Source organism: Lutjanus erythropterus, chromosome 9 (assembly GCF_056507025.1).
Source record: "Lutjanus erythropterus isolate fLutEry1 chromosome 9, fLutEry1.hap2, whole genome shotgun sequence".
Taxonomy (NCBI): Eukaryota; Metazoa; Chordata; class Actinopteri; order Lutjaniformes; family Lutjanidae; genus Lutjanus; species Lutjanus erythropterus.
In genome coordinates, this window is record NC_139325.1 from 9598107 (window position 1) to 9611441 (window position 13335).

The 13335-nt window shown below is 39.7% G+C and overlaps 1 protein-coding gene across 1 annotated transcript in view; it reads left to right on the plus strand.

The window, feature by feature from the left end:
* LOC146321064 (furin-like protease kpc-1) overlaps window positions 1-13335 on the plus strand; it is a 248404-nt gene that overhangs the window by 167773 nt on the left and 67296 nt on the right. The window contains exon 13 of the mRNA XM_084726094.1: window positions 3423-3536. Within this exon, the coding sequence (XP_084582220.1) occupies window positions 3423-3536 (114 nt within the window). The remainder of the gene's footprint in view (window positions 1-3422; window positions 3537-13335) is intronic.

Genomic DNA, 13335 nt, shown 5'->3' on the forward strand with positions numbered 1-13335 from the left:
GAGAGCGGCTTGGAATACCATACATGCTTTGATTTAGCAAAGCAAATTTAATTTTGTTTGCTTTATGCAAACCAGCCGGGGCCGCGGGGGTTTCTCTGATTCCACCAGAGGGGTGATGGTGGTGGTGGTGCTGATGATGGAGGTGGGGGAGTGCACACAACAGAATCACGCTGCTGCTGCTAATATATAATACAGAGCGCACACTCATACACACAGATGCATGCAGCGAGCAGCAACAGTTCAAAAGTACAAAGCCTGCCCCCCCCACATACACACACGCACACACACATACACACTCCAAACCCTTTGAAATCAAAGCTTAAAATAATTGTTTGTGCGTTGTGTTTTGTTTCATTCTATCCGTCTATTATTAGTGTTACTGGTATTATTCCTATCATGTTGTTTTAGCTGCCTGCTCTCGCTGCTTGCCGGGGTTTTGTTTTATGCTGCTAATGAAAGCTTCTCTCCTTGCTTTTGTTCTGCTTCGTTTTTTCCAATACGTGAATGGAATACATCTGTTTATATCTGCGCCTGATATTTCCTGAGATGTCTAACACTCAACAGCACAATAATGAAGAGGCTACTTGTGATTTAGTCTTTTCCGAAGGCTTTTCTTCACATCTCTGTGCAGACATTTGTAGGGCTGTAGTCAACCAAAGAAAATGTTAGTCGACTGAAATTCTGCCCACTCTTCAGCCAATCGGCTGGTTGATGGAGAAAATAACTGCTCATTAGATTAATTAAATCAGCCACAGAGCACTTAATGACTCTACCTGGGACCCTAAATATGTACAAATCAAAGTTACACAACAGGGCCTCAAATTCCTGCAGTTTGACCATTTCTTTTTCATGCATAGCTGTATTGTCAGAGATGGGAAGTTACTAAGTACAATTACTTTGTTACAGTAATCAAGTAGAGTTTTCAGGTATCTATACTTTACATGAGTATTAATTTTTCTGACAACCTTTCATTTTACTGCCTACATTTTAACACAAGTGTCTGTACTTCATGCTCCTTACTTTGTCCAAACTCCTTACCCTTTGAAACCTGTTACTTTATTTTTAATGCTTTTGAGGAGAATTATTGATTAAAATGACATAACAACACAAAAACAATGTAAAAGATGTAACAAGACAAAAACAACATAACAGGACAAAAACTACATAAAAGACATAAGACCAAAATGATGTACCAAGACAAAAACAGTGTAAAAAAGATGTAACAAGACAAAAACAACGTGAAAGATGCAATAAAATAATAAATGTCTTTGTGAAGGTACTTTTTATTTTTATACTTTGAGTATATTTCAGATCCTGTACTTTTTTAACTTAACTGTGCTATACTTAAAGTATCTGTACTTCTGCTTGAGTAAAGAATGTGTGAACTTTTACCACCTCTGTATACTGTTACCTTCACGGCATGACTGTCAAGCAAATTTACACACAGCAGCAACATCGCTATCATGCACACACTGTAACTCAGCGCTATCGCTGCTGGTACTGCAGTATAAACTTCCACAAAAAGCTAAATGAAAAACTGTTACAGCATCAAACCAACTACTCTCTTTATTTAATTAACTTGGCTTAATGTTAACCCAGTTTCTCTTGACGGTCCCTCAGTATTAGAACATTAGTCCAACATCGCCCAGCCTGATGAAGCGATTTGTGCTGCTTCTCTAACATGGTCTAAGTTATTTTGGAGCCAGTGAATGTTCAATAAATAGCCTCTCACTCAGAAATAAAATACATCAGGCCTGCAAAGGTATGTCCCGCCCCTAACAATAATGGATTAAGAAGTGCTCCTGTCATTATTAAAGGGACTGTTCCCCCCTAAATCAAAAATACACTACCAGTAATGTAGTAGTGGCCAGTAGTACTATTTATCAATCTAGAATTTTTTGGAATTTTGGAGTTTTGGAAATATTGGTCTTACAGATGTCTGCCTTTTCTATGATATAATGGTACTAAATGACACTCAGCTTGTGGTGCTCCAAGCACCAAAAATTACACTTGAAAAAAATCAAAACCAGTGTCTCTTTCCAAAAATATGACCACTGACCACTGACCTTGTTGTGAGCAGTTTCATGGAGGAACTACTGTCAGTCTGCAGTAGAAGCTAAAGGAATTACTTTATTTTCTACTATAAAGAAAGGTCTGTGTATTATCTTGAGTAACTGGGTCATGATTTTTGGAACAACACACTGGTTTTGAATTTTTCAGTGTTTGTTTTTTCTTTTTTTATGCTTTGAGCGCCACAAACTGAGTTCCACTTAGTCAAATTATACTGGAGAGAAGGCAGACATTACTATGGCTGAAATCTTCAAAACTCTGCAACTCAAACCCAAAAAAAATCTAAATGGACAAAAAGCACTACAGGTCATGTGATAAATATGTATTTTTGATTATGGGGTGAACTTTCCCTTCAAAGCAACACCAGCAACTCTCTGACCAATGAGAACCAACAACTGACTACAAGATGTCAGTCCTCGACGTTTGCCATACCGTAAAACTACAGAGATATACCTTAACACGGCTGAACAGACATGCATGATGTACTGCAGTAATGTTATTAATGAAGGTAAAAATGAAGTCTTAGCTGTGTTGCACACCTTTAATTACCTCCGTTCAGTTCCTCTGTACTGGAGACACGACTGTACAGATGTTAAGCAAACAGTGGAGGCATTTCTTCTCAGAAAGAGAAAAGTCTGTTCAGAATGGGTGGCCAAGCGTTTTTTTCTTATGCTCCATTCAACTCATTTTCTTAGGGAACAATAATGAGTGGATAAAGCAGAAAAACCCAATTTCCTTTATGCTTTTTATATCCTGAAAAAGCCCTCGTTGACGACCCTTTGGTCTTTTGTTATAGAAAACTGAGCTAATATCCTCCAGCTCTCGGCGCAGTTTAAAGGTCTTAATTGGATTCCATTAGTATATTGCTTGACATGACACTTGAGTCCGCTCTATTAGAATTCCCCTGCCTGGGATTAAAAAGAAGACTTTTTCTACATTCGACTCTCTAGGCTCTTTTGTTAAAGTCTCAAATATTCTTTGTTGGATTCACAGTTTTTTAGTGACACCATTATTAAAACCGTGAGCTTGACTTAAACAGGTGCTTTTATGTCTAGAGGACCTGCTGTAAAAGGTATGGCAGTGTCTCACGGCAGCGGTTTATGTATCAATAAACCTCAGCATTAATACAGTATAAGCATTACATGCGTGCCTGGTAGAATGTGCTGTATGCCCCATAAAACAGTCCTCCAGCCTCGCTCAGCACCGAGTCCACGTTGTGAGCTCCCTGCAGGTCTCCTTTCAGAGTATCACACGGAGTTAAAGTGTTTCCTCTGTGGTTTCAGTCGGTGTAGAACACGGTCCTGAGGAGGGAATGCGTTTGATGATATTCTGTTTCATGTCTCTTGCCCCAGTCCTCGTCTGACATGGAGGGATGTTCAGCATCTGATCGCCAAGACGGCAAAGATCCCTGACCCCAAGGAGCCAGGGTGGAACATCAACGCAGCTGGATACCATGTTCACCATAGGTACTGTCGTGCATCCATGCAGATATTTGGGGTTACGTTTAATTAATCAGCCAATTTACGCTTCATATTAATTGGTCTGTTCTTCAAAAGCTAAGTGGGCTACAATGCTTGGATAAAACCTTTGGTAACTTGTTGCTTTGGCTACCTAACCAACACGTGCCTGTGTTTGACATTATGGAAAATATGTCATCTTGCAATGGGTTTGTTTAGATGAGAAGATTAATATCACTCCAATGTCTGCACAGTAAATATAAAGGTACAGCCACTAGCTGCTTAGCTTAGCTTAGCTTAGCTTAGCTTAGCATAGCTTAGCTTAGCTTAGTTTAATGACTGTGAACAAGGGGAAACAGCTAGTCTGGCTGTGTCTGAAAGTAAACAAAAATCAAACTGCCAGCACCCCTAAAATTTTAATTAACAAATAATATCGTATGTTTAATTCATACAAACACCAAACCGTAAAAATGAAAAGTTGTGGTTATACAGGTATTTGCGTTTTTGAGGATCCCCTTGAAAATAAGATTGTGCAAGGGCTTTATCTTCTTATTAAATTCTGAAATAAAATAAATAGGACTTGAGGTTTTATTGGCTGTTAGCCTGTTGTAAACCCATTACTGCTGTCAGATACACCACAGACCTTGCATATTTCATTCAGCTGAATTACTATTTTGTAATGAGCTATCATATATGACACAATCATAACTGTGATAAATGTATTTTATACCTTTTATTAGGTGAACCTAAATTCTACATGTACATAATCATAATTCTTGAATGCACCTATACACTAATTATTAAATGAGTAAGTTCATTCTCAAATTGTTGTTCTTATTATGAAAAGTGAATATAGATCACAGTTTTTGGCCTGGGAGTGAATGGTTTAACTGGATCACAGTAACTGATCAATGGTGACTTATAGCTCATCGATTGTACCGTAAATAACACACAAATTAAACTGCAGATTAACAATTTCTAAAATCACAGTAATATACTACTTTATAATCATGATACAAGAAGTCTTTAATCATCCTACACCAGTGTTGTATGCTGCGTGGCATACTGTAGGCATGGGCATCAAATATTTTCTTAACTGTTTGTTTATCTGTCTGTATGAATGTCACAAACCCCCTAAAGATATTTCCCCGTGTGTATGGAGGAATCATGATTGAATGGTTTAACTGTCTACAGTGCACATGGAGAGACAATAGTTGTGAGTGGTTATGAAATGTGTGATTACAATAATTATCCCTATATGATCTCTAGCTGGATAATTACAGGTAAATTGAAGTCTATTTAAAGGAAATTCTGAAATTTTCTTATAAACACAGTATACATGTTCGGAAATAGTTGCTGCAAACATGTGAAAACACTGTGAGCTATGTAGTAATGAAGTGTGGAGTTGGACTGCTAAACTGAAATCACGGCTCGATGATACTCTGGAGCCGTACGTCCCCTAAGAATATATAAACTAGAGCACACGGCCAGTGATGAGAAGACTGGTTCTGTTAGCAGGCAGCAACCCACTGAAGAACAAAATTATCGTCCTGTTGCAGATTGCGAGGAAGCAGATGATTCTAGGTTAGGTCACAGTCCTCCGGTTCTGGTGGCTCAAACATGTCTGTCTGTACAAGTCCAATAAAGCTGCTACATGGTAATACAAAGAAAACTGCTTATTTTTTCACAATTTTGAAACCTGCATACATATTTTTCCTCTGGTCTGTAGTGGTATTTATACATCTATATTGTTTTGGTGGGAGTTGCTGACTTTTAGAGGTTTCGGTCCTAGAAATGTCTGTTTTCTCCCCAATATGATTTACTTAGATGACACTCGGCTTGTGGCGATGTCTCTTTCCAGAAATCATGACCAATCAGGTTAATCAAGATAATCCACAAAACTCATTGTCAGCAGTTTCATGAAGGAACTACTTTTTTCTACAGAAGAAAGAAAATAGTTCCTACATAAAACTGCTCACAACAAGGTCTGTGGATTATCTTGAGTAAGTGGGTCATGATTTCTGGAAAGAGACAGTGTTATTGAGTTTTTCAAGCCACATGCCGTCTACTGTAATTCCATTATATTCAAGAGAAGGCAGACATCTCTACGGCTAATATCTCCAAAATGCGGCAAATCACACCAAATCTATCTAAATGGATAAGTAGCACTACAGGTGCCCTGAAGGTTTCTTTGCCATCTTTTTGAGCCACATTGACACAAATTGTCTAACTGCTTTTTTAAAATGATATATTGAATTTAAAGAAAGGTCAAGCCAACTGCACGTAACACAAGTTATCTTAAGTAAACACACTGTGATGCGTCACACAGGCGGCGTCATTTTCCACTTGTTCACTACTGTATTCTCCACATCGCACACACCACTTTACCGTGCACACACACACACACACACATACACACACACACACCTACACAATCTCCTCGTATAAAGCGCTTCAACCGCAAAAAGCAGCTGTTTTATGACAGTTGAGACAGGTGATCTTGTCCAGAGAGGAGTGTCATTGTAATCCTCTAATGTTATTATCACACCCACAGCGTGTCTGAGTGTCCGTACCTGCTCTGATTTATATAGACAGCGGCTGGAGGAAATGGAGCCTCTCCCTCTGACTGTATGAAGCATGAACCTGGGGGAGAGAGACTCATCGTATAAACGCTTTTACAATGCTTTTACAATGTCAGCCGGGCGATGACATATCGGTAATCAGTCATAGCGTTTGTGATGTTTTTCCTCTGCTCTCTGTCTCACTCACCTTAACATTTCCTCTCTTCATCATTGCCCGAGCCCCATGTCCTCACCTCTCTTCGTACTTTCCTTTCCCTTCCGTCCTCTCCCCTTCTTTTCCCTTTTCTTGCTGTTATTCCCTCTCGCTGCCTTCCTATTTCTCTCTTCCTTCCCCTCTTTCGCAGCATGCCGTGTCATAAAATAGATTGTAATTACTGTGTTGCTGTGAGAAGAATGGATTAATTAAAATATAATGATGCCGATCACACCAGCGGGCGTCTGTTGAAATCTGTCCATTTAGGGGCTGTGGCAGAGGACTTGTAATGCCCAGATCATACTGCAGGCTAATTATGAAGAATGGTTTATTGCATGGGCAAGGACGGATGGACTAGACAGTGCAATGAGCACAGGGTCACTTACCATCAATGAGGTTGTTACAATACATTAAAGATTAGATATGATATCTGTAATGAGAGGATCCATGTTTAAGAAAATTGAAGATAACGCTGAATGCTTTCAGGTTATAGTGGGAAGATAGTGATGGAATAGGGGACAAGCCTTTTTTTTCCATCGGTTTGGATTCTGTAGGTGTATACTGTATGAGTGTGATCTGTTGTCATGTGTGTGATGTACATTTTTCTACATGTTCTTGCCAGCGGATTCAATGATGATTTAGCCAGGTTATAAAAACACTCATAAACTTATTCCTTAGAAAGTTCTTCAGGCACACAGAACAATATTTTTATTATTTTATGTTTGTGGGGGAAAATGATGAAAAAGGACAAAAGTTAGCTTCAGCAGTGATTATAAAATAGACAAAAAAGGGCAGAGTGCTTCCTACAAATTCAGATTTCATCAAGAAAAAAGTGAGGAAAAGCATACCAGAGTGCTCATAATTATCTTTCAAATGTAAAAACAGCACTGGAATGAGCGCTTATTAATTGTGGAGTAAAAATTTAAGTGAAACTATTTTTGTCTTTACAGTAGAATTACTGTTTTTTAAACATGACTAAACCCACTAAAAATAAGTGATTGACCCTTTTCCCATTGTTACTGGATGACTTTCTGTTTTGTTTTTTATTCCTGATGTATCACTGGAAAGCCAAGACTCAATTCAAGCGTGTGCAGAAGAGCACAAAAGTCTCTCTTTGTTCAGCTTTCACTACTTTTGTAGCTTCTAACTGAATCTCTATGGTTTGAAGTTAAGTTTTTCTCCTGTGTTGCTGTTTGTATTTTAAGGTTTATACTTTAATTTGCTCTTTAATGTTTGCTTTCACCTGTAAAGGTGTCGTGGGAAGTTACTGCTGATAAAACCCCCAAATTTCCTGATTTTGCTGCTTCATAATAAAAGCTTTTAGATAAGAAAACAATGAGGGACTTTTATTATTAATTTAATTTATAGGAAATAAAATTTTTATCCACATTATACACATGCTCAACTGGAGATTAGCACGCTTCAATAAATATGCACCTTCAAGTGGGCGCAAACTGTCAGAGTCAAGCCAAGCATCACATGTATGAAGGAGCAGAAGTTTATGATGAAAGTGACAAGATTTCATTGCCTCAGCTGAAAACGGCGAAAATTAGCGTATTCATCCCGGTGTCATGTTTCCATCACTACTGATCAGAGCTAGAGCTGACAAATACCCGTGACCACTGCAGGGATAATTGAATACACTTTCTCATTGAAGACAAAAACCAGATGTTAGTGGGTGTTAGTGTGTGTGTGTTTTTTTTTCTGCAGAACAAAAGGGGCTTATGTAACTTTTGCTGTGCAGCAGGCACTGTTGATGGCGAAATAGCTCGATGCACCTTAAAAACGAGGGGTGCAATGAATCATCAGTGGTTCATGGCCTGTACAGTTCACTCCCAGTGGTCCATAGTGTGAAACACAGTTTTACTGTCGTTGTTACTTCTTAAAGTGCTAATACCCAAAATATGGTTTCAGAGTTGCATTGAAAAGACTGTGTTTTACTCTGCAGCACATCTTTGTGAGGCAGTGGAGCCTAAAAAAAAAAAGAAGACCGATTGATTTAAAAGCCAACATATTGCAAATAGATCATGAGATTGCGATATTTATTGAAACTTTCATATCAACTTGAAACTTTGGCGATATCCAAAGTTATTGGTACTTCTACACAGATCCTCTCTGCTCACTGGTGAAGCTCTGTGGCTGCTTGTCTGTGACACACTGTGTCAGTCTTGAGTGGCTATTACTTATGATATATGTTGAATCATTTGCACTAAAATAATTTAACCTTAATCCCACTTTTTTTTTTTTAATCTTTTTTGCTTATCTGAAAAGTGGTCATGAACGTTGTAAATCTTCCCTGAAAGTCAGCCAAATAATGACCCCATGCTACAAGGGTTTTCAAAGTGTGAGACTGTGTCTCCCCTTAGAAAAAGATCGAATAAAGGCCCCCTTAGTTTCATTGCTTAGTTTCCCTCAATTCCTCAGTGTCTGTGCGATCATGATTATGTTATTTGATCACATAGACACTCAACAGTTGAGCCAAATCACATACATTTAGGATATTCTAAGTTACCTTTTGACAACTCAAGTTTTTGTTGTCATGTCCTTCTCTGAGCTGTTTGGAGACCTCCTGCCCGACTCTTTAAAGACATCCCCAGTGTTACAAAGTGATGTCTTTTACACCAGTGAGGACTTCTCAGAACGTTAAGGGAACATGCTGTTTCTAGCTGGGAAAACACGTGTACCTAGACAACACACAAAGAAGTGAAGTCTTCACCAACTCAGTGACACATGCTGCAGGCTGAAAGACGGCGCTGCAAATAAATAAAACACAAGCCCAATTAAGGAACACCTTCATGAGTTTGACCACACATACGTGGTATAAAGAAACAGGCTGCAAGTAGAACAAAAGCCGAACAAAAGCGCTGCAAATAACAAAGAACAATAGAACAAGGAAGTTACTAAACAATAGAAGTTTCTGTACAACACTTCAAACTAGTAAAATGCTCACGCCAGGTGCATCACCAATGTTTTATTTACCGTGAATTAAAATCTGTAATTTCCTCTTTGAAAAGTTACATAGTCTCACTTTACATTTGTAAAATCAATGGAGATGTTGAGTGTAACCTCTTTAAAAGTTTCACATGGAGCATGTGCGGATTGAGGACAGATGGTTGCAGTGAAAGAAGCAGTTGCACGGCTTTGTAAAAGCTGAAGGAAAAATAGCTGCCTTATAGATGTTGGCTGAGTTGGCGTTGATGTGTGTGTATGTATATTTATGTGTGTGTGTGTGTGTGTGTGTGTGTGTGTGTGTGTGTGTGTGTGTGTGTGTGTGTGTGTGTGTGTGTGTGTGTGTGTTTGGGGATTTGGGGGTGGGTGGGTGTAAGGGGTCGCCCGCATCCCAGAGTTCCCATCTGTTTGACCTCCATATAGACTGGGAGCTTTAGAAAACTCTGATGTTGGGGGAGCGACCCCCCCACCCACCTCACCCCTCAGCTCCCACCGCCATGACGACAATAAACATGTCAGCCGCCACACGCCAGAGCAATCTGCAATCAGATTTACTGTGCATGAAATATGGTGCTGCTTTTATTGGTCCAAAGACTTGTCACTCATAATTTATAGGCTGTTGCCAGGCCGGCTGTGATGTCAGCGAGCTCCCAGCACCCTCGGGAGAATCAGAAGGGGGGCAGAGTGAAAGAGATAGGGGTGAGGGGTGGCGGCTGGGTGGGGGTTTAGAGATATAAGAGGATGGAAAATGTGTGTGTGTATGTGTGTGTGTGTGTGTGAGGATAGAGGGAAAGACAGGGAATGAGGGAGAAAAGGTGATGGAAATGGGTGAAAAGAGGGGGGAAAAAATAACATGCATCTATCCTGCTCCTCTCTGCGGGGAGTTTATCAGGTTGAGGGAGTGAAAGTGTCAGTTTTTTTTTCCAGTGGGCCTGGAACAAATGGATCTCCTCCTCTCCTCTCCTCTCCTCTCCTCTCCTCTCCTCTCCTCTCCTCTCCTCTCCTCTCCTCTCCTCTCCTCTCCTCCGGCGTTTGTTGCTCGCTATCCTTTGAACACTGACACCTATTGATCACATGTTCGGCAGAGGCAAAAAAAGGAGAAAAAAATTAATCTACGATTCACATCTCCACTTGAAGCCTCCCTGACCCAGAAATAGAAAGTGGAGAGTCTGGTGTTAGCGTCTTTGCACCGGAGGGATGACGTACGGAGAAGAAGCGGAATGTCCAAACAGGCTTAATTTCATTTAATCTCTTCTGATAGCATAGGTGAAACTACAGTAATTATCCTGTGGGAGATTTAGATGGAAAATAACAGCGGCGGAATAGATCAAAGAAACGCTGCCCTCGCCGCAAAGACAAAGTGAATATCAAGGAGAATGCATGAGTGGTAAAACGGTATCTTACAAGAGAAGAAAAAACTAGTGTGGCGTTAAAAAATTAGATAAGATTCAATCCCTCTTTTGAAAAATGATGCTCCGTTCACGGAGAACCATTAGAATGTTTACATTTGCGGCATTTTGTTCCATATCAAAATAATTAATTGCCTCCATTTTCAAATTAAAAGTACATTACAACACAATTAAGGATGCAAATGAGTCTGGGCCTGTCGCGAGGAGCCAGAAAAAGTGAAAGAGTGACTGTGTTGATGTATGAGGGTTTGCATGCTTTTTTGTGTATTAGGTGTGTCGCAATGGATCATTGTGCATGCGTGTGCGTGTGTGTATTCGAATGCAAAAAAAAAAAAAGCTGCCTTTATTGAAGAGGAAGAGTCAGTGTTGAAATTACATCAGCATGAGGAAATAAATCAGAGCTGTGCAGTAATAAACAACAGAGTAATTAGGTCACTCTTCCCTCCGTAACTGATCGACCAGAGGAGCAGATACTATGTTATTCCTATTGTGTTAAAGGCTTCTGTCAGCGCTTTAAAAAAAAGATCACCCGACATAAACACAACACACACTTTTACACACACACATGCACATATTTCTTCAATCCCTGCCTCCTCTTTTTCCAGGGGCTCTGACCTCCAACGAGCCTGTTCTGTGAAAGATGTCTACATGGCGCTGGAAACCAGGGACAGTAAAACATAATTTTGTCATAACCTTCCCTCTTTGGAGGGAAAACAGATATAAAAGTATATAGCCTGTGGTTTACTGCGAGTCCCCCTCACCCAGCCTGGCAGCAGCACGCAGGGCTGATGGATGCCGGGCGTCGGCCGACTTTTAATTGCTCGTAAATTTTTGATCCGGGAAAAACGCCACGTTCTCCTTGTCCCCCGGCGACATGGGTGACAGAGCCGCTCAGGAGGGAATAAAAGAGCCTCGATGAGGATGGGAGGCAGAGAAAAAGGGATACACAGAGACACGCTAGCACACAATACAGCCACATATCAGCAGGTGCTCAGGATATAGAAGACTTTGTGAGTGCCTGAAGGACCTCTATCAGCTATCATTATGCTCTTGTCCAAGACAGTCTCACCAAATGAGACCAAATCAATTTAATCTATAGATTTATGTACATGGACACAATTTTTTCATTTTCTTCATGAATTTCAACCAAATATATTATCCAATGTCGTTTCACGGTCAAGTTAGAAATAAAAAAATATGCAACACCCAGTTATAATTTTAAAATAAGGCAGTTTGGTGAGGTTTAGGGAATAAAACCACTTGGTTAGTTTTGGGAAATGTTTATTGTTTGGGTTGAAATAACTACTTCCTTAAAATATTTAAAACTGACTAATGGTCTCACATAGCAACCACAAAAATGGACAATTTGTGTCCATGCTCGTGTTACATTTTGTGACTTTTGCAAACTGCTGTGACACTAGGTTGTCTTGTCAGTATGATCCAGAGACTGTATATTAGAAATGGACAACATGACAGCTCCCAAAAAGTCAGTCACCCCCTGGTGGCAGACTGCAGTATAGTTGCCTCCCCAATATTTATAGATAGAGCATGGGCCAAACTAAAACATCAAAGTACACGCCAAATCTTTTTTTTCCCCCCAAAGATGGTTTTTGTCATTTTAGGTCTTATTTTAGGTTCTTATCATGTTGATGTTTGTGCAAGTGTTCATTTTTTGGGGTTTTAAATTAGGTATTTAATGCTTTAAAAAGGGTGTTCCGTGCCATGATTGACAGCTGAGCTCTGCTATAGCAACTGAGTCAGCTGGCTGTGTGGGCGGAGACTCTAAAAGCGTAGCCCAACCTCGATTACTACTGCACAGATTCTGGCTCCAAATGACACCAGAGCAAGATGGTAGCGCCCACATTTGAGATATTTTGGCTTCAATTTTGCACAAAAGGAGGAAATAGACCTGTGTCATCCATCTTTTATTTATGTCAGTAGTAGGATCCACTTTAATATGTTGATTGTTTCACCTTGAGAAGGTCTACATCAACAGCAGTACCAGCTTTCATGGAGTCTTATGTTATGTTGTCTTTATAAATAAGGATGATGCCAAATGCCAATCCCATCTCAAAGTAATTGTTTTGTGAAAAACATATTGTAGTCTCAGTAAAACTATTTTATTTGTTATTTTTTACAGTATCCTTGTAGTAAGGAGTAGTACCAGCAACAGGGAGCTCTACATCTTAGATATATTAGATAAGTCATGTGGTGTTAAACATGTGGTTAACTTTGTGAAATGATCACAGTTCGGTTAGATTTAGGCACAAAAACCTTTTGGTTAGGTTTCAGCCCCAAACATGGTTAAGTTACATTATGATATGTGAGTCATATGGCTTCGATTTTGGTTACAATTGGCATTATTCCCAGGTCATATGGTTCTGCAGTAGTCACGGCTATTTATTGGCTGCAGCTCTGATCAGCACTGATGGAAACAAGACGACACAGGTGGACATGGTTATTTTTGCCCTTTTCCAACACAATGCTAAGGCATGTCGCCTCCATTGGTAGTCATCTCAGCCACAAATTATAACCGTCTTCACTTAAGCAGAGCTTGAACATTATTCCAGGTTGAAAGAAAGACTGAAGTAAAAGACCCAAAAGCAAAAGATCTTTAAAATCAGAAAAAAAAAAACCCCAAAACATAACAAAACAGAAAGGCAAACTCATCTACT